Source organism: Motacilla alba, chromosome 12 (genome assembly GCF_015832195.1).
Source record: "Motacilla alba alba isolate MOTALB_02 chromosome 12, Motacilla_alba_V1.0_pri, whole genome shotgun sequence".
NCBI lineage: Eukaryota > Metazoa > Chordata > Aves > Passeriformes > Motacillidae > Motacilla > Motacilla alba.
In genome coordinates this window covers 13166257-13192400 of record NC_052027.1, presented here as the reverse complement: position 1 = coordinate 13192400, position 26144 = coordinate 13166257, and the positions used below count along the sequence as shown (strand labels likewise).

Below are 26144 nucleotides of genomic sequence, written 5' to 3'. Positions count from 1 at the left end.
AGAGTTTTTCTATAGCAATATATGAAGAAAGAGACTGAATGCCCCAACCTGCAGTCACTGCTAGAGCCCTCATTATATTTGCTCATATTGCAGCGAGAGCTCAAGGAAAGGGCTGTGTCCACACTAACTCAGCTTGTTCACCATTTCAAGAGTGATCACCAAGACATAAAGACAGAGCTCAAGAGTGCACTAGTAAATAGCATTCAGGATATGCCACTTTGTTCACTGCTTTCCAAGGATCAAAATTATTTTCCTGGACAAGGTGGTTGATTTTAAGACAGCTTTACAGCTAAGGCATGGCATTTCACATCCTACAGGACCAAGAGAGCAGCTTACACAGACCAAAGCCACTGAGCACACAGTTTCAGGGGCTGTGTAGGGTGTTTTTGAGGCATGAGAGGCTGAATACAGGTCACACCGTGGGTCCCAGCAAGGCCTCATCTGGCATAGACCAGGTGCCTAGTGACAGAAAACAAACCTCATCCCTTAATGCCGCTGAGACAAAAGGTTTAGGGGATCTCAAGGTGCCCCTTTGCTGTCCATGACCATACAAGATGGAAATAGTATCATTTGTCACTGGTTCCGTGCCACGTAGCACATCTGGAATCAGGGTGTTGGCGGTGTTTGTGTTATGCTCTCAGCAGGAGACGATCTGCTGGTAGAGATCATGTCAGCACTGCTGCAGATGAAAACATCCAAAATAGTGTCCATGACTGGCAACTTTTATTTTGCAACATATGTCAAACTCCTGCCTGTGACGTGGCACAACTAGCTATCGTATGATGTAAGGGCTACAGCACATACTTTAACATACAATGCAATTGTCTGGGAGAAGTTAATGTGACTCCCCACTGCGAGACACATTTCAAGACAACCAAGTCCTGAAAACTGCTCTTGCTCACTCAAAACTGAGCTGAAAGGGCTTCTCAGAAGGCGGGACACACTGGGCAGAAATTTCCAGAAGAGAACTGTAAATGGAAAACCTTTAAGCAAACACCAATATTAACCAAACTGGATGCAGAATTACTAGCATGGGTTGGGCCTCCTCAGAGTAATGAAGCAATTCCCTTAGAAATGCCTCTATATGTTCAGAGCCTGCTCTTAAAGCAGATTGGCCATGTTGTCATCTTATGTGAATACCAGTCTTTGCCTGGGAAAATGACTTAAGACCACACCAAAATGACTCCAGTGAAGAACACTCATAACCTCAGGGATGCTGTTGTACCAGCAAAAGGAACCAGCAAAATGCAGACTGGTTTCCCAAGGCTGTTTCACTGCAAAGCAAAAACACAGTTTATGAAATCGAAACACTCTGAGGAAATACTTCCATCAGGCCCCAGCATGGTGATACAGTTCCTCGAGGAAAGAAAGTCATTCTTCATCCCTTCCAACGTGGAGCTTAGGAAAAATTCACATGTGATGTGAGTCATCTTCCCATTCAGACATGAATTCAGTTTATCCTTGCTGGAAGGATGATCTAACCCTTACCTTCTCCAGACTTTCTCAACAGGGGATCGAGGCACAGGGTAGAGAGGAGCTCAGTGACAGAGGTGAAAAGAGGAAGGAAAAACATACACAAACACACAGAAAAGTGATAATTCTGGAGCTTTCCGCCAGGAAGCCCTGTGCCACTGCATAGCAACAAAAATAACCCAGGGGTTCCCTCTCTGCTCCGGCTCCCTGTGAGGAGCCACTTTAAAGCCTTTAGAACATTTGCAGAGTTTGAGAGAAATGTTTTTTGTTTAACTTCAGCTACTTCAGAAATGCCTGGGGCCTGAAGAAACATATTTTTGGATTGCTCCTAAAGAACGGGCTGAACTTTGAAGTTTGGGGAATTTTTTTCAGATCAAATGTTAAATTAATAAACACCAACGCGACAAATCAGTATGAGAACTGGGGAAAAAATTAACAACCACTAAAAAGTCTTTTTGAATTAATTAATTGTGGCATATTGTTACTTGCTCTATTATGTTGATGGGTCTGGCACTTCAAGTCCTGTAAGCCACACTGCATATGTGTTTTGTATCCTAACTAAGCACTTTTGCTATTATTGCCTATTTTTCCCTACAATATAAAAGGCATATCATCCCAGCATCAGCCTGGGTAAAAATGAGATCATAACTAGTTTACTTATGGATGGTTTAAGAAATGCACACAACAATTCAAAGCAGCTGGAATCTAAAAGATTGTGTACACGGCTTATTTATAACAGAAATTTCATCAATGCCACTGAATTTACCTTGCACTTTCTTGTTGATTGCAGTGTCCCATGTGACTTATTTTCCTTTCACTGTATTGCAAGAAACAGCTGGATAAGGAACCCTGGAGTCCCTGGGAAGCCATGGGTCGGTCACACACCAAATATTAATTACAGCTATGTGGTCAGAGCCCTCTGATAACACTGCAAATAGGAACAGGATTGTGCCAGCATTGCCACATCCACATTTTTGAATTCTTGCCTCAATTTTCCTCGCTCTATTTTCAGAAAGAAAACCATGATTCATTTCTAATAGGTGCCCTAGTAAATAATTAAAAAGCGATAATGTAAAACAACCTCCCTCTATAAACACTGGTAAACAACAGTTTGCTCACTGCTGTAGTTCCTTGCCATCCCAGGCAGCTATAGAGGGGGAACTATTCAATATTCTTTCCTGTAGATTTTAGAGTCACTTTTCTCAGGAATCATGTGATTCATCAGCAGACCAGAAGTGTACCTGCAGGGACCACTGGAGCAAGTTTCCTTCTCCCAAGATCATTTATTTATTTAAAAAAAAAATAAAATTAATAAAACTCACCCTCTAGGATCCTAGTCTATTGTCATTAACACAAACCAGGTTAATTGCACCAGGATATTCCTACCATGGGATGGAGCTGAGAGAGGAGAGCTCCTACTGATTTTCTCCCTGTGGACTCCTAGAGCAGAATCACCTCCCTGGCAAACACAGTCCCAGCCCTGAGCCCGCCCTGATGGACAGGGGGCTTTGATTAACACCACGAGCTGCTGACCCAGAACATCAGTGCCTCGAGGAGGATTCCAGCAAACATCTGGTACCATTAAAGATCACTGGTGGAGATCTACACCCCGAGAGGGCCGGGGCTGAGGGATTGCATAGTTCCTCTCCTTGGCTGGAACAGCACACAGATTTGAATGTTAGTGGAGCAACATTTAAGGAAATCGGCATCAGAATAAGGAATGAGGAATGTGAAGTGATTCATTTAGTGGTTTCTCTAATGCTTCTCCATTTAATATTTGCAAATTTAATATTTACACATGCAGGTCTTACAAAAATTATGTTACAAGGAACAGCTTCTGTACTTCTTATAATAAACAACCAACCAAAAATACATGGTATGTATAGCAGGGGGTTACAGCTGGGATCCTATATGACTTCTCAGAGTCACTTATCTAAGATCTAGTGTCTATAAAAAGCCTCTCTGTTTGCTATTTACACAGGTGTCCTGGAGCATTATATAATCATGTAGCAGATCAACATAGCCTTAGGATCTCAAAGTATAATAAAAGTACATTAGGTTCATGACGTAGAGGGAAAGAGTTGGCTACCATTTGACACTGGTCTTTTATTCCTTCCAGAAGTTACCTGGGCATGGAGGATGGATGTCTTTAGTTCTTCATGAGAATAAGACAAAGGAAACGTATCTTTTTGTAATCTTGCTTGCCTAGATTTTTAAAATGTACAGTCAAGCTGGCTCCTCACAAAAATGTTAAAATTTTGCCACTCTTATTTACTCTATGTGGTTCCACGAAACTTAGCAACAGATCTCCTACAGCAAGGTCCACAAGCCAGGGGTCTGGTAAGATCTCTACTTTCAAGAGTCAGACTTTAAAAGTAAAGCACAGTAACTTAAAGTATTCAAAATATACACCACCAAGGAGGACAACAAGACATGAGAGATGACAGAATCTACACAAGGCATAGATGTTTCCACATATTCTCTAACCACAGGGAGGATCAGAAAATATATTACAAGTTAAATCAGATTCTATGATTAATGAAAAATGCCCTCCAGGAAAGGCATCTATCATCCCTTAAAAAAAAAAAAAAAATGTGATGTATTATCCATAAAATCCTCCACAATGCCTAATCTATCATTTCAGTCAGCCAAATCCTGAAGACAAGGTTTGAATCCTAACAAGGTAACAACAAAATCCACTAGAATGTAAGAACAAGGGACATATTCAAGTCCTATTACATCTGGCTTCATTAGAGCTTATTCTGCTTTTAATCTGCTGTAATAAAGTCCTTAAGTTTGAGCAAAGATCTTAGACTTTGACATGCTCATACAGAAATATATATTGCATGCAAATGACATGGCAAAGGCAACACAAGTACATCAGACCTTGTACTTACTATGAATGAATTATGTCCTCCATTCATGAAGTCCTACTGTCATTCTTTTCCAGAGCATCTGCTATCCAGGATCAACACTGGCTCTTTACAAAAGACAACATCAGGAGGAATAAACTTCCACCTCCCATTCCCTAGGCTGTGTACAGCTGCTGCTGATGCCAAGACATTGCAGCCTTATCCCATCTTTTTATCAGCTATTCAGATTCCCAAATATATTTGAAGACTGTAGCAAAAAAAAAAAACCAAATTGAAAACCCATTTATATATATAATTCAATGTAAATTGTCCCACTTTTACGAACTTTTTAGTAAATCTTATCACCTATTTGCAAGTACAAGCATGTCATCATGCCTACTGAGGATTGCCAGAGGTCATAAGGAACAAACATCCCATCTAATGCATCTAACTACCAAGGAATTGCTCCCAGACTCCTGTCATTAGATTTTGCCCACCTCTACATTTATAAATCAACTGGCACTGTGGCTTAAATGTGACACCAGCAACCATTTGCCTGCTTGACAGCTATGCAACACTAACTCTTAAAACAAAGCATTTGTTTGCTGCAACTTGCACTGCTATTTTTCTCCATAGTGTTTTTTGGAGCTGTTTCTTAGGTGATGGTTTTACTACTAGTTCTTTAAGTACTCAAGCTTAATTTATTTACGGGCCCTTTAACCACAAACTTACTATGCAAGATGAAAATATCAAGGGATTACTTTGATCCAGAAAACATATATGCAGAAACACAAACATTCTCAATTTTATATGAATGGCAATCAACTATGGAAACTGCTAACAAAGTCAATGAATTTGCACACCATAAATTGGTCTTTTCCCCATTTTCTTCAAGGATTACTAGGTCACATCTCACTGAGTAGCCGCTTTCTTTTTCATGGTGTGAACCCTTTTGCCCAAAGAAAAGCACAGAAATACATCTGAACAGTATTTTATAGCATTAACCTCCCTGCCCCAGGTAATGGCCAGTTCAAGTTTGCTCAGGGATTACCCTTCACTCCTCCAAGGCTGCTGATTTACAAAGCAAAGGGATACTTGAGAAGCTCTAGCACTATTTGCCTACTAAGCATTAGCTCTTCTGAGATCAATAGTCATGGAAAGTAAATCCCAGCCCTTACTTGAGAAAAGCTATGTATAGTTGCAACTTTCTGTATGAAAAACAACAGGAAAACCTACCAGGAGATAGGCTTGTTTGAGTGGGCAGAAGAAGAGGCAGAAAGCAGCAGCAGAAAACAGCAGGCAAGACTTTTAAGCAGCTTTTAAGACTAACAGCTGCTGCACTCTGCTAACAACTGCCCAGGAGAAGCAGGAGGAAACCCTGAGGGATGGGTGGTTTCTGGAAGTGGTTCTTGCCATGGAACCTGTCACTGAGGTCTGGGAGTCATGAGAAGAATGACACAGAAAGTATCACCTTTTATTGAGGGAACCATATCCTTGCTCAAGGTGTTCAAGAAAAGTACTGGAAAAAAAAACCAAAAACACAAACCAAAAGAAAAAAACCCAACAAAACAAAAAAACACCACTTGAAAAGAGATGGATGATTGGTATGGAGTGCTTTATGAAAACAGAACAAAACCAAAAAAGAACTGTGAGCCATGCTATGAACTCTAGTGTGGAGTTTGCATTTTTAAAATTCTCTCGCAATGGATCTGGAATAAATCAGCAATGGGTCAAACCGGTTCAGAAAGTGTTTGAATAACTGCCCATGGAGTGGCCAGAGGTTCTCCGTCAGCAGAGTATTTTGACTGCTGCTGTTCAATTACCATTTGAGAAAGCAAGACTGCTGGGAAAGACAACACAAGGTAAACCAACACTGGCTACAAAAGCAATCAGTGCACCAATATCCACAGTGCACGGCCCGGCCCTCAGAGACGTTCCCAAAGCAGCTTCACCTCATGCTGCTCCGAGCCAGCAGTGCTCCACACAGCCAAAGGTAAGGGGCTGTCAACAAATCAGGAGAGCCCGAAATATCTCATTTTATCTCTATAATAGAAACTGTAATTGACAAATCATTATTTTACATTTATAAAATATATGATGAGGAACATACCACATGCATTCTAGACTTTCTGTCTGCGCTGGAAATCAGCTGGGAAATTAGGAGGTATGGCGTAGAAACATCACTACGAATATACCGTATTACTGCTTTTGCAGCTGCAGCCCCAGAATTTGTTTCACAATAATTCAGTTACCCATGTTTAAACAACCAGCCAGCAGAAGAAAGGCTGATATATTTCATATGCATTCTCTTTGAGCAGGGGGGCCTTCACGTCTGGTCGAAAAATGTCAGGCTCATATGACACCACCAGAGTCAGGAGAGATGCCTAACCATAACTAAAAGCAGAATTTGGCCAACACAATTGGAAAATACCAGCAGAGTATATACAAATGCACACACGCAATCTCATATAAGAGCAGAGCATGAGACAGATTGGATTTTTTAATCACACCTTTAAAGAAAACAACATTTCATGTACAAACCTCTCACTGCACTCCTACGTGGATCCTTTATCCCACTGCAACATAAACAGACATACCAGAGTCTGGAGTAGGGAAGAAGGATTTTTTTTTTTTTTTTTCCCCATTGAGGATTTTAAACACAATTTAAAAAGCAAAAGAACAGATCTGCCTGCCTTCCAAACTGACTTCAATAATAGATAAACAGTTTTAAGACTACCACAGTCAGCAAGTACATACATAAGCTTTACATTAATACACTTACCTATATTTTTAAGAGAGCTTCATTTTTCCTTGCTGTTCTTGGTTTCCTCTAGCATATAGTCCACAAGGAAAAAAACTAGATATTTTTCCTGATTCACCAAAACCATGCTTTTACAATGAATAGCCTAATGGTTTAAATATTATTCCTCAAAACTTCTTATCCAAAGGAAAGCAACCTTTCTGTCAGCTTCCCTACCAATTCCTACAAGTTTTGTATAACCTTTCTAAGATCATTCTATCAAACCAATCCTTCAGAAAGGAGGGATTTTAGCTCGCATCCTGCATGCAGTGCCTGACTTGAAGCTCCATTCTCTTCAAGTCTCTTATCTCTGATGCACTTATTGGTACTTTGGGGGCTTTGGTACTTTGAAAAAACAAAGTGGATCTCAGTACTGGCAAAGACATAACCAAACACAAATATTTGAAGTTATTACTAAAAAACCAAGATTCTGAAACAGCATTTTTAACAAAATTAGACAGATAAACTTTGGTGCAAATTAAAAACAACTCTCTTGTATCTGAGCCCATAATGACTATTTTGAATACACATTATTTACTGCTGGCAATAAAGAAGTTTTTTGGTAACTTTTCTGTTATTGGGAAAAGCTTGAATACAATCCAGTCAAAAAAAAAATGCTGACTTTCCTAAATAGGGGCTGTGTTTTTGCAATAAAGAATACTGGTCAATATACAAGTGGAGGAAAACTGAACCAGATGTCAGTAATAGGACCACAGAATGCTGCATTTGCCCAGAATCGCTATTTTAAACACATGATGTTGGTCTACTGGTTTGTGGGATAATACATTCTTGGCAGCCAGAAAGAGTTTCGATATGTTAGAAGGTTATCCTTGAGAAAAAAAAAAAAAAAGAAAAAAAAGAAGAAAAAAAAAAAAGAGGAGGAGAAGTGAGGTAAAAAAGGCCACTAATTCATCAAGTTACCTATAGCAAAAAAAAAAAAAAAAATCATGACTTAAGAAATCAGTTCAAAGACAAGCCAGTTGCAAACCAGAAAGCTTGGGGTTCATACTAATTTTTGTTTTCTGCTTTGCCTCCTTAAATACAAATACTTCATTCATCCTTCATTGCACTTTGCCTTCCTGGCTTTTTTTTTAAGGATTCTTCCCTTCATTTGCACTCAGTTTCTGGTGAGCTTCCACCTTGCAGCTCCATCCAGGGCGGTGGGAGAGATGTGGGGGAACCACCCCCACACCCAGAGCACACAAACCCAGCCCCGAGGGCTTTTCTTCTTGGAAACCTTTGCTCACCCCAGGATCCTGCTGCCCTCCCTGGCATTTCTGAAGGCAGCTACCCCAAAACCCCTGAAGGCAGCCTGGAAGCTGCAAGCACACAAATAACAACTCAGGTCCCTGTCCACTGGCAATTCAGTAGTTGCCCATCTCTAAAATGCTAGAGGTCAGAGTTACAGTTTCCGAGAGGATTTTTGGGGTGTTTTTGGTTTGGGGTTTTTTCCCCTTCTACCTAAGAAGTCTTCCCCTTCTATCTGTAAGTCTTCTTAATATTGAAATAAAACTTCAAAATGTACTTTATATGTTTGGCCAACACACACATCCCTGTTTTACCATGTAATAAATTTAAAAATCAACTCTGCTCATTGTCTTAACAAACCCTCCTCTGAAAGATAATTAAAACCACTTCCCAATATACAACCAAAGTTTTATTTTTATAGTCTATCTTCAATTATGGCATAATCCTTTCTTTTTTTTTAACCAGTGAAATATACAAATCACACAAGACAGAAATATGTACATTAAATGTACAGAACAGAGGAAAGGACATAGAAGATTTACATATCTGAATGACAAGTAAAATATTTTACATTAAATAGGGTTTTAATAGCTAGGATCATGAGATTAAATTCTGTTCAGACAGAAGTCACTAAAAAGGAACATGAGGTGATTCAGCAAATGAAAAAAAAAGGTCATGTTTTTTTGTACAATAAAAACCAAAGTGACATATTCAATGAATTAGTGCTTTATTTATTTCTCTTACTTTAAAGATATTCTTTGCAAACATCTGAAGATGAGGGGTAAATATGTCCTTGTACAATAAATTAAGAGCAATAAAGCGCCATTAAGAAGCTGATAAATGATCAAGATGAATTTAATGATACAGCTTAAAGGCTTGTGAAAAGTCAAGGCTTTAGTACAACTAGGCTAAAGTGAAAGGTTTTCCTCACTTGGTATCTGCAAAACCATTTTCTTTAACTTGTAGGATGGGACTGAGCTGGAAAGTGGCATCTGAACCAAAGATGAAATCCTGTGTAACTACACAGCATGGGGGGGAACACATATTGTTTGACAAATAACAATTCTCTGTTCAAAAACTGAAAAGCAAGGGCCAAATGCAGCACATTTTGGAGTTGGAAGGTGCCTCCTTTCAGCAATAATCAATAATGCCCTTCATGTGAGAGTGGAATAGAAGTGATCTCCAGACTGGTATCAATTCAAGTGCAGGGTGCTGCCTCTACCAACCACCCAAGGAAGTCCTGAAACTGGGAAGAGGCTTACTTCTTTGTGATTCTCCTTAAAACTTCTGAACATTAAAAGTTCTTAAAAAAAAAAAATTAAAAACCCACTAAAAGCTTAGAATCAATCTAAACACCTGAAGAGATCTGAAAAAGAAAATAAGGGATGAACTGTCCCTTTAATTTAGATGTTTTATTTTTTTCTAAATCATTAAAATATATATGTACAAAAAGCTTTGAAGTATCAGACACCAGAGACCACAGTTCTCCCATATATATGTAACTGCTCAAGTATAGTCTCAACAGTTGTAGTGTATATCTGCAGTATATTATCTAAAGCATGTGTATTAAAGACATAGGATGATAAATTTGGTATTGCTGCAACGTTTCATTGAACTATAATAGTCAGTTAATGTTATTAAAATATGAAAGTACTGTCTCCTTGAGTGAAAACGTTCCCAAAATCTGCGAAAAAATAAAAATCAGTCATTCCAAGAGCGGATATCTAATGATTTATTTTCTCACATAAAATTAGAGGAGTTATTTGTCAAGCTGTGTTTTGAAAGACAGCCAGCTATTACACCATTTTAAGGCATTTTCAAATTTGGGGAACTCTGCTTTCCATGGGCTTTCCAGGCTGGAAAAGCAAAGCTGTTTGTAAGCATTGCCCAGCTCCAGTGCTCCGGGCAGCCTGCCCCGGGCTGCTCCACACCCAGCAGCAGGGAAGTGCTGCTCCGGCACACGAGACACTCGAATGTCACAATTAGCTGATGAGGCCAAGCTCTGCCCTGAAGAATATCTTTATTATTCACCAAGGCATATTTTTTTTCCTGGTTTTTTTTTCCTGTCTTGCTTGGTTCTGGAACCAGCCCAGGTGACTCAGGGATAGCGCAGTTGAAGCCTTTCTGATCCTTTGCTCTTTGCCCTCCGGTGACCCTTGGCAGGAAACCGACACCGCACCTTGTGATGAACATACCCCTTATTTACAGAGCACTGAACAGCTTTGTACACCCTACTCTAGGAACTTCTAGTGTCTGAACCTAAAAGTCATGGACAGGTCTGTGTGTTCCTCACATCCATAAGGATGGTTCTAACATCCCAAGCACATTACGTGGTTGCTCTGTCTACTGCACATGTATTACGTTCCATGGATCTAAATTAGGATATGTCGGCTTTTCCCCTCAAACTACTCTATTGTTTGTAAGAAAAGTCAATTATTTTTCTTTTAACTTTGTAAAATAAATATTCTCAGATTCTCCCCCATTATTGCCAAAAATATAAGCCTCACACAGTTCTGGGATGGACGCAGAGAGGGTTTCCAGGCACTTCTCTTTGCAACCTCTATATTTTTTTCTTTCTTTTTTTTTTCCTTTCCCGCCCTTTTTTTAATTTTCTTTTTTTTTTTTATTTTCTTAAAAGAAGACGAAAACTCCTTGGACTCTATAAATAAAGTGGAGATAGTCCTGCAGAAAGGGAGAGGGGCCTGCACCCCTTGCTGGCAGGCGGCTGCAGTTCCTCCCACCTCGTCCGTGCCCTATTTGCACACAAACTGGTCCACGATCTCTGTGCACAACTTGCATTTCACGTAGCAGCACCAGTGGAACTTGCAGTGGCAGCGCTCTCGCTGCACCGTCTTGAACTGGTCGTAGCCCCGGCCGCAGCACATGAGTTCACAGCCGTCCATGCCCTCCGAGGTCTTATTGCACAGGCGGCCCTGGGTGCCCAGGGAGCCGGTGCTCTCGTTGCGCACGCAGTAGTCGGGGCTGGGGTCGATGTACACCAGGTCGTGGATGGTGGGGGCGTTGAAGCGGCTGTTCACCTGCACCAGCTTCCCCCGGCTGTTGAGCTTCATGGCGGCGGCGCTGTCGTATTTCTCCTTCAGGGCGTCGCCCACCTTGCGGAAATCGGCGAGCTGCAGCCAGCAGGTCTTCAGGCTGCAGGAGCCGGAGACGCCGTGGCACTTACAGGCCACGTCAGCCAGGTTGTACACCGTCTGTGGGAGTCGGGGGAAAAGCAAGAACCGTGATCAAAGACTAGCACGACTGTGAGAGCATTTATATCCCTCATCTCCTGCCCTCTGTCGCATTCCCACCAGCCCCTCCGCAGTATTCACCATAGCAACCTCTCCCCTCCTCAAATACAGTGGGAAGGACGAGTCAGCTGACACACCCATGCACCCCCAGCACCCCAAAGAGCCAGGAGGAGGAGGAGGAGGAGAGGAGAGTCTCACCAGCCTCTCCCCACAACAGAAACAGCCACAACAACACACACAGCCCAGACAGCAGCATCACTCAGGCTGCACTCAAATTTTAGGAATTCGCTCTCACGCCAGCAAAGGATTTTGCTATTTCATTGAGAAATGTAAAACATCTCCCTATTTTCTATCTGAGTTACTCTCCCTATTGATCTCTGCTTGAGGCTGCAATTAGGGAAAGAGTTAAGATTCCTCTTGCTCCTGGCTCAGCTGCAGCTGATTGTCTACTCTTGGCTCGGCATCCTCCTCCTATCCCAAATACTGCTCTGGAAGAGAGACTTCATCCAAGAAGAAACCCCCAAACACCTATGGGTGGGAGTCAGAGCTACATAGCAATATCCTCTTTACAAAGCTTTGGCAGGGAAACCTCAGTCATTTGCCCTGTACAAATAAAATAAGAGTCAGTGTTGACACTGCCCCAAAAATCCTGGGGTCTGACACATTAGATGATACTGTAGACAGCTTCCACCCAGCAGTTACAGAGTCTTAACACTGCCAAATGGCACTGCACAGATGAGGCTAAGGAAGGAAAAAACTCCTCAAGCCTCTGTAAGCAACTGAAAAAGTGTTATTTTTCTTCTTGCTAATAGTAATTGGCCTGTCCATTGCTCTCAGACACCCTCCTCTTACATTTAAATACTATTAATTTTCAATTATCTTTCATCCTTCTTCACCTTAGAACACAAGTGCAAAGTCTCAGCTGACTATTGTTGGCACTTCAAGCTCTAGGAAAATAATGATTTTGGCTCTTCACATTCAGACTATTAAAAAAAAGTTTACACCCATTCATTTAAAGCATTTTTGAGATTAAAGAAACCATGAAGACATGTTCAACCACAGACGACCATGTTTTCTAATAGCAAAGAGAACCTTTTCACATACTCTTAAACCAGGAAAAGAAAAAAAGTCAGAAAAATCTTGTGGCACAATTCCAGCCTGGGAAGCCCAGCACACCCCTCTTCCTTCCAACCCACACTGTCCTGGTTGGAAATACCAACTAATAAAATTCTGTTCTACAAAGAACCCACAGCACTTTTCATGAAACAATACAGAGGGAAACACAACACACTTTGGTCCCTGCCTCCCCCGTGAGGAAAGCAACAGGACTGTCAGACAACCAAAAGCAACACCAAGTCATGCACTCCCCACCCATCCACACCCCGTATTTGCCGTTTTCTCGTTTTGTGAGTCAAAACAAAGACAAGCCATGGTGGCTGTCCCGCTGAAGCACATTTTTCCTAAAATGAAGGCATGAGGAGGAGTGTGGAGGGACACACTGTGGTGCAGACACTCACTCTTCTGCCGGCCTCGTTGTTGTGCAGGTTCATCATGATGCGGGCGCTCTCGTAGGAGCCTCGCTGGTAAACTCGCTCGCGCTCGCGCGCGTCCACGAACTCCTTGGCGAAGCGATATCCATACTCGATGTTGTCCCCGCAGCCGCCCCACAGCCAGTCCCGGGGCAGGTCCTTGGGCCGCGCGGCGCGGCTGCAGCCGCAGGAGGACAGCTCGCCCTCCCGGCAGGCGCGGCTCATGGCGTTGACCACGCCGGCCGCGCTCACCGCGTAGGTGAACGCCGTCTCCCGGCTGCCTGCACAGAGACACAAGCGGGGTTAGGGGACAGCCACCACTCCCAGCCCGATGATGGGCCAGGAGGATAAAGGCTCTCCAGAGCCACCAAGTTCACTTGCACAGTAAAAAGGAGAGTAACCTGAACCACGCTGCCCAAAACATCCTCACTCTGAAAGAATCAAGCCAACCCAAGCCATGTGAGCACACACAGTTTGTCAAGAGCAGAAATCACTTCTCTTTCATGTTGGTGAATGCCTGGATGAAAGTGCAGAGTGGAGGTGGGTCAGGACCATAAGGCCAGCGGGGCCAAAGCAGCCATGCCTGCATGTGAGGGGAGGGAAGGGTAACAGGCTCCCTGTCCTTCAGAAGAAAGAGATGTTAAATACAACTTTTAAAACTCTGGTTCTTAAATTACTACTTCTCAAATGTGATTGATGCACTTCACCCATTCCAATTTATTTGAAGTTCAAGCAATTTACAAAGTCTCCTAGTATCAAAAGAAACGCGCAGCAGAATAACACACAACTTTTCACCCTACACATTAGCCAGACACTTCTGGAAGAGACTATTTAAAACTAACAGCAACCTGTGCTGGTTATTATCCACCACTTCAGCTCTTGTGAATATGGCAAGGGAACCCATGGACAATCATTTTTACAAATTACAGGGAAGAAAAAATCCTTGGCACTAGGTGGCCTTGAAGGTTTTCTCCGGCATCTGCTGCCCTTAAATGGAAATGGAAAACCTCAAGTTTCCAGCTTTCGTTAAGAAAAAGTTACAATACTCATAATGTAAGACATGGCCACATACCATCCTATTGACAGTATCAGATCCCACCTCATTAAGTGTCTGACTTCCCCAATCACTTTTCCAAGGGTGACACAAGTTCTGAGTACAACTAGCAAAGCTTGCAGATAAATAAACACAAAACTTGCACCAGACAGCACTTGAAGTTTGTTTTTCTCCTTAAGAGACAGCATCCCAATGGGTCGTTTCCAAGAAAGATTCTTGGAATTACTAAGAATAAATATTTTTTTCTGTTTATATGATTTAAGTTTTATTCCTAATCTTTAGTCTAATCAATAGATCAAGCTAGCTTTTAGTCTTGGTTTTACGTGATTTTACTTAGAGACCATCATGGGCCTTTGAAAAACTAGGATGTTAAAAGGCCGTGTTTTGGGCAAGTCCCATATATTTAGACAGCAACATTTTAGGAAAAATATCTTGGTACAAGATGTATCATGACAGGTCAAATCTAATAGGAGCTTTCAAGCACTTCTGAAACATAAATAATTTGAAGTCTGGTTCATATTTAACATCAAGATGGCACCAAGATCAGAGCAGCTTTGTTAATACAACAGCTGTCATCCACTGGATTAATTTTAGTAATAGATGCTGGTTTTAAATGGGAAAAACCAGAAATCTTATGTTAGGAAAGATGAGACTTAAGAAAGATCAGAAGCACTTTGCTACCTTACAATGGTCTATACTGACAGACACCTGCTCTTGGAAGTGTCTACATGAATTTTGGGCATAAAGGGTTACAGGAGTAGCATTTTCAGCTAAAAAAACATTGGCTTTATGTGGTGACTTAAGCCTTGCTTCTACTGCAAACTATAGCAGGGGGAACCTCATACAGATTTTAATACTCCCATTTGCTCTGTAACACACATTTTTGGATTAATTCCTTAAGCAAAATTTCCACTATATTGAGAGGAAAGAAACGTGGTCTGCTTTGGACCACAGGACTCGCCTCTTCCATTCCATTTTTGTTCTTTTGCATGTTTAGTTAACTCATGCTTTCACACGGTTAACTCTGCCACTTATTGCGGGATTTAAACTCATAAAGCTGACTATTTCTGACTCGTTTTCATTATTAACCTGGAACAAATTTTAAAGAACTTACTCTCAGCGGGAAGGAGAAGGAAAGGCTTGGGTACAGGAAGGAGAGTTGCCCTGCAAGTTCCCTCCTTGAACATTTAGGCAAATTATAAAATAGCATCAGCTGCTGAAGTACACTTCAAGCCAACACTGCCTCAAGTCATTGACCCCAGGAACACATTAAGAGTGATGGCTCCACACGGATGAGTTACTCTGAGTTTCCTTTTTTTTCCCTTCTTTTTTCAGTCTTTATGCACAACTGTGCTTTCCTTCACTGTCAAACATATCTGTCTTTTCCCACACAGTCCAGGATTTCTCTCTATTGTAGCCATGGCAAGCAAACACACATTCCAAACACGTTCGAGTCCCCTCTCTCCCATATATATAAAACATAGAAATGGAACTGTTCAATATACACACACTGTAGGAAGCCACCCACAGAGCAAGGCGCTGAGCTTTACACTTGATCTGAATAAGTCTGCAAGAACAGAACCTTTTTTTTTTAATACCTGAACATAAGATACAAAATGTTCTTTGTCCTGCATTTTAAAAGCATTCAACATCAGGCTGAAGGCAGAATAAGTTGGACCCCAACCACACGGAGCTGTAGGGGGAGGATCCAGTGATTTTGTTTCCTGTTAGCACTTAGCTGTGTGTGCAAAGCCCATGTGCAGCCTGCACAGGGCTGGCCACAAAGCCAGGAGAAGGCAGCGAGCACCGTGGCCTGACCTGGGAACCAGCACCCAAGGAGAGCAGTGCAGAACACAGGCTCTAAAATTTTACAGTTCAATAAGCCACAGAGCAAGTTTCCAAACCCAACGGCAGGTTTATTTGTACAGCTTTAGCTAACTGCAGGGTAAATCCTGGAAGAAAGACTGTCCATTGACACACGGGGCCGTGGCTGTGCCGGCGGGCAGTGCCGTGCCCGAGAACTCTCTGGGGCACAACCAAGGAAGGGCACGTGCCAAATTCTCCCAAACAATGTGCACTCAGAGCCTGCACCCTGCACTGCTGGGAGAAAGGGCTATCTGACAGCCCATCACACAGGGCATGGCAGGCTGAAGTCAATGGAATCAGGCTCTGCAAGTGCCCACTTTTCCCTCCACACATAGGAACACCAACTGGTCCTTACTGAGGGGCAGTGTGAAATGCTACAACTGCTGCACCTCCTTCCTTGCTCTCAGTGAATACACTCTTCATGCTCTAACTCCTGAATATGGTTATTAACCTTGCTTCCATCTGCAATTAGAATAAGTGGCTTAATTACATGATGAATTGCTGTGTAGACATCAGCTAATACAGTCATATCCAGCAAAAGGGTGCGGCAAAGTTATTTAACTTGAAAGGAGCCACCTTTAAATAGATCTGTCATACTTGAGGAGGGCAGAAATATCGATTCCAGAGACAGACACCACAAAGCATGGGCCCCATCCTGTATACTCCTTCACACCAACAGTACCCCTGAGCTAATTTTCACTTGCTTGGATAATAAATAAGGGCTGAAAGATGAAGGCCTAAATTTTAAACAGATTAATTTCATGACATTTTTTAGATTACTAGAACAGAGAGGTGTACAGAAGAAGCTTGCTTTCATGATTTTAGACTTTTGCTTGGGTAAGGTAAAAAAAACCTGCCTCTATGGAGGGTTAATACTGTGCTTTAAAAAGCCTAGGGAAGGTTGTTTATCTAAAATCAAATGTTTCAATTCGGTACTTTCATGCAATACATTTTTTTCTATTTGTCCAACAATCTCCAAATAAAAACTTCTTTTAACAAAAACTGAGACCGAATGAGAATTGATGCATTCCTTCAACTTTTACTGGAGTCAGCCCATTTACAGACAAACCCAGATTGAGACTGATTTTAAAACTTTTTCTCTTTCTAAAGCAGGACAGAAAAACACTGCCATAAAAGCTTTGCTTTACAACCCCAACTAAAAAGCAGTGCTGCATTTGCCAGTGTACCGCTCACTACTTAAAGGATCACAAGTGTCACCCGGAAAAGTAGGCATTTTTCAGTTGATTACACAAAATCAGCAATCTGCCTTGAGAAAGTCAAAGGAAGGTTTCACCATGGACCCCATTCAACAGCACTGGTTAAAATTTTGCCAAGGACTTTAAAATACTATGAGGTCCTTAAATGCTAATAAAGTCAGGCAGCACATCAGCACTGGAGAAGGCCATTTCAAAGAGGATCTGATAGAGGAAGGGTTGGTGTCCACCAAAATGTGATAAAATGTTAAACAAGACTCTGTCTCTCACCACCTACGTGATTCCATTAAATGTCAGTTAGAAGGATATTCACACATTTTACTATGATAGAACTGATCTCATGAAAATTACCCTGCTACAGTAATTTTAAAATAAATCTGTTTTCCTTAAAAAGAGAAAAAAAAATACTGTATCTGGAAATAAGCAAGGAGGAATTGCCTATAAACACTAATTGACAGAGCAGCAATTTTCAGTTAACCTCTAGACCAAGAGCGATTTATTACCCAGCTGCTAACTTTGGAACTAGACATGGACATCTTTAATTTTACAAGACGCTGCTGGTTTTAATTCTTGTAGGTTGCCTTCGTTTTGTCTCAGGTTTTCTAAAAAAGAGATTTCAGGGCCTCATTTTCCTTTCTCCCCTATTCCCATATGCAAATATATATTCCTACTTTGTTTTCCAAGACATATGGCTGGACAGTGGTGGGAAATCACCTCCAGCTAAAAATAATCCAGCTCCTTTGCCAACTTTTAGAAACACTTGATTGTATACAGAACTCAGTAAGAACCTGGCAAGAGATTCAAGTGCAGAACAGTGTGTGCCATACATATCCTTAGACAAGAGTTTAATCATAAAGACGTTGCTTCCTACCTATCTGCATGACTCTGCCAAAAACAGAGTTGTTGTCCACAGTGCTGCAATTCCATCTTCTATGTCTGAATTGATACTGGCACTCCTTAATGCCCGTCTTTGCACCCTCTCCAATGAACTGCATATGGTCCTGATACAACTGGCAGAGTTTCTTCTGTCCTTGGGAAAGCCCTGCTAGCTGGCTACATAGTGGCTGGGCTCCTATAATATACACCTCTGACATCTGAACAGGGTTCATGGGGTTCATGGGGTTCATCCCTAAAGACCTGCACGAAGAAAGATTTGCGTTAATAAACAGAAGACTTCAAAATAAAGTAAAGCAATTAAAAAAAATAATCTATAAATCCCAAACAGAACTGCATCTTATACATGAGTATGCAACTCCTGTTTTTGTTAACAAGTGAGGAAAAACCCCGGACACTTAAATATGAAACTTTTGTTTTAAGAACAGGACAGAAGTTACTGGTTTCCACCCATGTGGTTATCACCATACATTAGAGACTGAAGTACAACACAGACTTGGAAGACGTGCATCTAGGCAGTCTTTTACCAGCTTAAACTGACACAGTAAAAAAACCAGAAGCTCCAAACAATTGCGAGGCCAGGAAAATAAATAAAGCAAAAGTGAAAAAAGCTCTCCAAATCCCAATTCATCTTAACACATATTTTAGACTTAAGTCTGGGTTTTTCAATCTGATCTATTATAAACAAATAGGGAAACCTTTAGCAAGCCAGAAGTTAGAAACTTGCTACAGACTACGTCTAGCTTCTTCCAAATGACAACACAGAAACATGCAGGCAAATATATTCATTCTAAACAAAATCAACTTTGTTTTCTTAATTCTTAACGTGCTCTTCACATGATACATTTCAATTAAAAAGTAGCTATTAATCCAAAAGGCATCACTGGAAAAAGAAGAGAAACACCTATTTCAAGAACTCTCAACATTGTAGACTATTCAAATAATTTGCCAAAGCAGGAATTTAAACGTACTCCTTTGTAACGAAATATATTTGTAAACATTTCAGCTACAGAAAACTTCAAACTGAAACTTAAAGTTTTTCCTTGCAAATCAGCATTTTCTCTTGCACATGCAAAACGTCTAATGTAAGGGAGTTGAAACATCTCTTTTAAAAGAAAAACAATTATAGTGATTTAAAGATGATAAAATTCATAGAGAATCCACCAGACAGCATTCTAAAAGCTGTGTTCTACAAGACGAGATGTTGCACATTTACCCTCACTCGACAGACCCGTTCCTCTGCACAACATATTCCACCCAGCACACTTCTCCCCTGCTGCCTCGCTCCGGCCGCACTCCCGCAGAAACAAAGTACAGAAGAAGCACAGAGACATCGAAGCAAGCAAATCTTGACACCCCCTTTCAAAACCAAGTCGATACGAGATGCTTACCACCAAGAGCTGGCTTCTATTACAACCTGGGTAAAAGAGGAGAAAACGGCCAGAGCCACTACGAGGTACTGAGAAGCCATTGTACTGCCAACTGTCCCCACAGCACCTCCGTGGATTAATACTGCACTGGATTTCTAGAGGGGGGAGAAAAAGGATCAGATTGTTTATTGCTTCTCAGACCATTTTCGAGCATTCAAGTTTAAACAACGGAAGTCTCCGGGCCCCTTTTAACTTGACTCTGACTCGCCGGCCCTTCTCCCCGCCGAGGCTCTGGTGCCAGACACAGGCACGTCGCGGCTCCCGCTCCACCGGGCAGAACCCACCCCGCCAGCCCCCACCCCCCGCGGACACCGCCTTCCCGGGGCGCCCGCCCGTCCCTCTGCCCCGGCCCCGCCGCTCCCGCACCCCGCCCGCCGCCGGACGGGACGGGACCGGGCGCAGCAGCTGCTCCGGACACGGGAGCCATCCCCGCTGCCCCGGGGCTACAGCGACCCGCGGGCCCCGGGCCGGGCATTACCCCATCGCTGCCCGCGCCGGGGACACGAAAGGCTCACGGCCGGCTAAAGGCGGCTTCAGGTTTGCAAAGCGAGCCCGACAGGGAGGGGGGCCGGTGCCTCGAGGGGTCGGTTCCGCGGGGGGCCCGAGGGCTCCCGCCCGGGGATGATGCGGACGGTCCTTGCCCTTCTCCGTCGTCCCCTAAAACATTTCGTCGCGGCCGCGAGGCTCCCGCACTCCGCGATCGCCGAGGCAGCGCCGAGCTCCGCGCTGGCACCGCGGTGACTGCCCCGACGGCACCCCCAGGGCCGGTACCGGCCCGGGGAGGCACCGGGAGCGACAAGAAGCAGCTCCGCGTCCCGACCCGGTCCCTGCAACAACCGGGCTGCTGTCTTGGAAGTCAAACGCTTCCCCCGACAGGTCCCGCGATCACCGTCTGGTCCTCACACGGGACTCTCTCAGTGTCTCCCTAGAGCCATGCCTGGGGTTGATTTCCCCTCCCCTCGGAAGGGAAGGGAAAAAAAAAAAAAAAAAAAAAAAAAAAAAAAGAAGAAGAAGAAGGAAAAAAAAAAAGGACATTTCGACACTTGGGGGCTCCCTATTCCCTATTCATCCTCCAAAGGCCCTTAACGCTGAATTGAAGGTGTTCTTAATTCTAATTTATTTCTGTTTGCGAAGGGCCGGGAGGAGCGGAGCGCTGGCAGCGGGGCCGGACACGGAACCTGCCCAGGCAGGGGGAGCTGCCGCAGCGTGGGGATCCCCAAGCGCCGCTCCCTGACACCGCTCGGGGGCTGCAGCCCGGGGGCGAAGCCTCCCCGCGCCGTGCGGGTTAAACATCCCCCGCCGCGGGAGATGAGCCCCCCCCAAGTCCCCGCTGGGGGGAAGGGTAAATGGGGGCCGCTCTCCTGCAGCAGAAAGAGCCCGCCCGCCCCACGGGGCTCAGTCCCGGCAAAGGTGCGAATGCCGGGGGCGGGTTGAGCGAGGGACGAGGCGAAGCGAGGTGTGCGCGGGGCAAGCCGCGACACCCAACAGCGCACAAGCGCCGGCCTCTTTTCATCCTGTTACTTCTTGAAACAATGACAGCAACAAAGGAGCGCCACGAAAGTGCCCGCGCCCAGAGGAGGTCGGAGACGCCGGTGCCCATACGGGACGCCGACAGCTGTGCTGCTGCCGGCCCAGCAGCCAGACCGGGCACGCCAGGCTGCCCGGCGGGGCGGGAGCCGCGGAGGGAGCGGGGGCCGGGACAGAGCCGGGAGCGGAGTGCCGCCTCCGCTGCAAGACGCCGTCGGCGGGGGCAAAGGGCTCTGTGCCGCCGCAAGTCCCGGGTGCCCCCCGAGCTCGGAGCCCCCCGGACAGCGCTGGCGACCCGCTCCCAACAGGGGGCGGCCTCGCCCGGCGGCTCTGCCCTTCCGACGGCTCCTCCGCGCCCCGGCCCCGCTGCCAGCGCCCTCCCGGCTGCGCGCACCGCGCCGAGCTGCGAGGCGGCGGAGGCACCTGCGCCCGGGGCCGCGGGACAGCCCGGCCCTAACAGCCCGGCCCTTCTGCCCGCAGCAGCTGACAAGGTACCGCCAGAAACGACACCAAAAAAAAAAAAAAAATCCCACAGTAAAAAAAAAAAAAAAAAAAAAAAAAAAAAAAAAAAAAAAGGAAAAGAAAAAAGCAGACTGCCCAGCAGCACGGAGCACTGGAGATGGGGAGTGTGAGGCACCGTGTTCAACTTTGTAGGGCCGCGGAGATTGGGTTTTGGTATTTAACGCACCCCATGCGGAGCCCGCGCTCCTTGCCGAGATGAAAAGAGAGGCTTTTACAGATCCTGCACCGCGGGATCGCCTCTGATCCTGTTTTACACGGGGTGTCTGGAAAGCCTGCGAAGGCATCTGGTTTTCTAGGAGCACTACCAGCGGGCAGGCGGCATCCAGAGCCTGGCTCCGGGGGGCTGTAAACCGCGGGAGGCGCAGCGGCTCCGCGGGGACCCCCCGGCCGCCCTCTGCTCCCCGCTGCGTCTTCACAGCCATTTGGAGGAGCCAGACCACGTCTCACGTTCGCAGGGAAAGGCACTGGTCGGGTCCCGGCCCAGCTCTCCCCACCGGAGGCGCAGAGGGGCTGTGTTCTCGGGGGTGAAGGCACATCGTGTCCTTCCCTGGGCGCCCGGGGACAGCCTCGCTCCTCGGCCCCGCTGAACTCCCCGTGACCCTCCGAGCGCAGCCCATTTACCATACAATTGACAATTAAAAACAAACAAACAACAAAAAGCCAACAGCCTTTCCAACATGGAGTCCTCGCAGCTCCAAGGGGACCCCGAGGAGCCGCGCTCCTCCGCGCTGACCCAGGCGGGACCCGCTGCAGATGCAGAGTGATAATCTCCAGAAACTGAGAATAAAATTAAATGGGGGGGGGGGGGGGGGGGGGGGCCTGACTCCGGGTCCTCCGCTGGCCCCCAGCCAGTTCTTCTTAAAGGTACAGGCCACCATTAGCGCCGACGTTGGGCTCCTCCATAGCGATCCTCCTCGGGAAAGTTTGGGAAGTTTGGAAAGATGTCTTTAAACTCGCGTTAGGAGCCGCTGCCAGAAAGATGCACCGGGACGCGGCGGGCAGAGCGAGCCCGGCAAGTGTCCCTGCGGCGGGCAGCCTCTCTTCGGGGGGAAATTTAAAAAAAGAGAAGGAAAACCAGAAAATACAAGAGCTTTTTCCCAAGTGGGGAGCAGAACTCTCCGCGGTGGGTGAGAGCGGAGAGGTAGGAGCACCCGGCGCTAGCCGAGGAAAGGAGAGGCCGCCCCGCGCCGGGGCCCCGCACCTCGCCGAGCGCAGTCCACCCTGCGCGCCCGCGGCCCCTGCGGCGCGGAGCCCCCGCGCCGACTCACCTCCATCGCGCGGGATCACCGAGCGGCAGCAGCCAAGTAATCCAAGCGGAGCAGGAGGAGAAACGGCGACACGAAAGTAAAATCCTGGCTCGCAGGAGCCGGGCAGTATCGTCCCGAGCCGCGGCCGGGGGAGCGCGGGGGCCCGCGGAGCTGGCGGGGGGCGGCGGGCGAGCGGCCGCCCTGTCCGGCGCAAACCGAGCGTGTCCGACTGCGGAGCGGGGCACCAGTGCAGCCTTCTTTCCAAGGTCCATCAGCAATCGCAGTAATTAGGGCTTTCCACCAGCAGCAGAAGAAGGAGGTAAAAAAAAAAAAAAAAAGGCCAAAAAAAAAACCAAAAAAAAAAAAAAGCCAACCCAACACACGCACACAGCGCCCGTGGGCGTGATTGTGCGGAAGCAAATAAAAATCTTCACAAGCGGCAGCGAAAGCGCCGCGGGCGACGATCCGTCCCACCAGCCCAGGTGGTGCCGCCGCGGGGCTCCCCGCGCTCCCACCCGGCTCCGCCGGCGCTCGGGCCGCCGACCGCCCCCTCCGCAGCTCGGCGCGGACCGGCCCGCGAGAGGGGGACGATGGAGCCGAGCGGGTGCAGGGCTCCCCCCTGCCCGCCCCCCTTCACTTGCTTAAAGGCTGGGCGGTGCAGAGCCGGGGGTCCGCCGCTGCAGAGCCATCCCGGGGCCGGCTCCCTCCATTTTACACTGAGAAGAAAAAGCCCAAACAGAAAAAGAAGTTTCTGCACAAGCGGGAAGGGGGAGGGGGGCTGTGCACGCGTTTGCCTGTCTTACGGGGCGACTGATCCTGCAAGGCGAGCAGGGGCAGGGGGAGGGGAGCAGTCCGGGCTTCAGGAGCTGCGGCTCCCCCAATCCATCGGTGCCAGAGGCGCCCAGCGCCGGGGAGCGGGATACGCGGGAGAAGAGCCGGGAGAGAGAGCCGGGAGAAGAGCCGGGAGAGCAAGCCGGGGCAGGCGGCGTCGCGGCAGCCGACCCTTCCTCCGTGGGGCTCTGCCCCCGCCCGCTGCAGCCGGCCCCGCTCCCCCCGCGTCTCTCCCTCGCTCCTCTTCACCCCGCTGCTTAAAACTGCGAAAGACGAAAAAAAAAAAAAAAAAAAGAAGAAGGAAAAGAAAAAAAAAGTTAAGAGAGCCAACGGCAGCTGGAAAACTTTCTCGGCAGCGCATGCGCCCAGAGCCGGCCTATTGCAGCCGGGGCTGGATTTTAAAGCTGTACGGCAGCGAGCGGGACCCCGCGGCCCCGGGGCGGGCGGGGAGCACGGAGCGCGGAGCGCCCGCTGTGCGTGTCCCCGGCCCGGCCCGGCCGCCACGCTGAGCCCGCATCACCGGGCTGTTCTCGCTGCTCAAGCTCGGGGTGAAGCCCCGTGAGGGCAAACTCCTCCTGCGAAGCAGTGCCCCCTGCGCCCATCCCGGCCGGCGGGGTGCGTGCGGGGTGCACGACCCCTCCGGCACCGCCGGCTGCTCAGCCTGGGCCGGGATGGGGACACATGTACACCCATGCAAACCCGTGGACACCCGTATATGCACATGAACACCCACAGCCACACACGAGCTCTGCCGGGCCGGCCCCGCGGCGCTCCCCCTCGCACACAAGTGCGCACAATGTGCGGCGCACATGGCCGCGCCGAGCGGCCGCCCCAGCGTTCCTGCCGGGCGGCTCGGTGACAAGCCCCGCTTGTCGCATGCTCCGAGGGGCGGAGGCGGCCGCGTGTGCCGCCTGCCAAAGGGAGCACCGAGCGAGCTCGACGGCTCGTGTTCCTCCTCCTGCAGCGGCTTTTTGGCGCTATAAATTTGGCAAGTTGTTGACAAAACTGTTTGGATTAAATCAAGTAAGACCCAATGAGCGCTACAGGGGAGAGGGGCTTCGTGGACCCTTCGCACCTCCCCGTTCTTTCCCTGCTCTGCAGCCCTCGGGTTTTTATTGCACCTCTCCCGTCCCGTGTGCACCCAAGCACAGGAAATGGGAGCGTTCCCCCAGCCACGCCGTAACTCCGCAGTATTTCCCCTGTATCCGTCTGCAACTGCGGGTCCACGAGGGGATGCGGGGGAGGGGGCACATTATCAAAGCAGCCCTGGGAAATCCAACCAGGCTGCGAGAACAGCTCCGCCATCAATAAATGCATTCACTCCCTCAAAGTCATTCCAGGGCAAACAAAATCCCTTCAGGAGGCCGATGGGGGACAAGTCACATCCCGGCCGGCCCGAGCCGCTGCCGCTGCCCACCTGCTCCCGAGCCAAGAGCTCGTCCGCCCCGCCGGGGCGCTGCCCGTCAGGTAAGCGCAGCTCAGCGGCACCAGCGGCGGCCGGACGGGCCAGGTGCCAGGTGCCCCCGCCGGGCCCCGATGGCCACGGCTTCCCCTCGCCCCTGCGCCCTCCGGGCCGACCCCTCCGTGGCTCTGGCGGGCCCCGCTCTCCCCCAGCCCGCCCGGGGGAGTCGCGCTGCAGGGGCCGCCGAGAGGGGCGCGGCGCTGGGGCCGAGCGGCGGCGCGGGGCGCGGGGCGGGAGCCCGCCCGTCGGGGCGGCGCGGAGCCCCCCCGGCCCACGGCGGGCAGGGGATCAGCCCGGCACCCCGCGACACCTGAGCGCCCCGGCGGGGCCCGAGGCCGCAGCATCGCTCCCGGCAGGTTTCTGTACTGTCTACTATCCACAGAGCCTTTCCATTAGGAATCCTCACTGCCCGGGCTGCTGTTCATTCCTCGGGACGCCTGGTGAGGAATTTATAAATTAGGTGTAGCACCAGGTCCGGGGAGAGGGAAGGAATAAGGGGGCTGTTCGTTTCTTTAAGAAGACCAACCTTAGTTTTATGCCTAGTAAATAATATTTTATTGCCTTTGGTTTACTGTGGCATTTCAATTATCCCCTTTAGGAGTCTGCAAACTGCGTAGGTTAAAGGTCATTTCTCAAATCACTAGAATTAGTAAAGAATAGCAGAAAACTGTAAAAGGGGGAGGAGCTGCGTAGTAAAACAAGAAAGATCGCCTGGAATAAACTAATAAAAAGCTCCGAACTGTTTACCTCTCGCATTTGTATTCCCGAACGATGTTTATCATCGTGTAATTGCATAATGTCATCGGGCACAGGAAAACGCCAAGCCCGGGATGGTCCACACGGGCAGGGCTGTGAGAGGCAGCTTGGCAGTGGGGGAAGCCAACACCAGATCATTTTCTTTGCCGGGATTCCTAGTCACTGCCTTTAAAAAGAGAACTGAAGAG

The 26144-nt window shown here is 47.1% G+C and overlaps 2 protein-coding genes across 4 annotated transcripts; one reads left to right on the top strand and one right to left on the bottom strand.

Moving 5' to 3' along the window:
- Nucleotides 1-8765: 8765 nt before the first annotated feature.
- On the bottom strand, nucleotides 8766-23218 carry WNT5A (Wnt family member 5A). 2 transcript variants are annotated; one of them, XM_038149455.1, is made up of 5 exons: nucleotides 22929-23218; nucleotides 19573-19706; nucleotides 18159-18424; nucleotides 13142-13434; nucleotides 8766-11585 (listed from the first exon to the last, which is right to left on the bottom strand). In XM_038149455.1, the coding sequence occupies exons 1-5, from the start codon at nucleotides 22932-22934 to the stop codon at nucleotides 11127-11129; spliced, it is 1158 nt and encodes a 385-aa protein (XP_038005383.1). In that variant the 5' UTR covers nucleotides 22935-23218; the 3' UTR covers nucleotides 8766-11126. The 2 variants fall into 2 exon arrangements, with proteins under 2 accessions (XP_038005383.1, XP_038005384.1); XM_038149456.1 differs by lacking the exon at nucleotides 22929-23218 and adding an exon at nucleotides 20090-20543.
- On the top strand, nucleotides 20664-21789 carry LOC119706188 (translation initiation factor IF-2-like). Of its 2 annotated transcripts, XM_038149458.1 has the most exons (2): nucleotides 20664-21021; nucleotides 21151-21789. In XM_038149458.1, the coding sequence occupies exons 1-2, from the start codon at nucleotides 20958-20960 to the stop codon at nucleotides 21768-21770; spliced, it is 684 nt and encodes a 227-aa protein (XP_038005386.1). In that variant the 5' UTR covers nucleotides 20664-20957; the 3' UTR covers nucleotides 21771-21789. The 2 variants fall into 2 exon arrangements, with proteins under 2 accessions (XP_038005386.1, XP_038005385.1); XM_038149457.1 differs by having other exon boundaries at nucleotides 20664-21789.
- Nucleotides 23219-26144: the final 2926 nt, after the last annotated feature.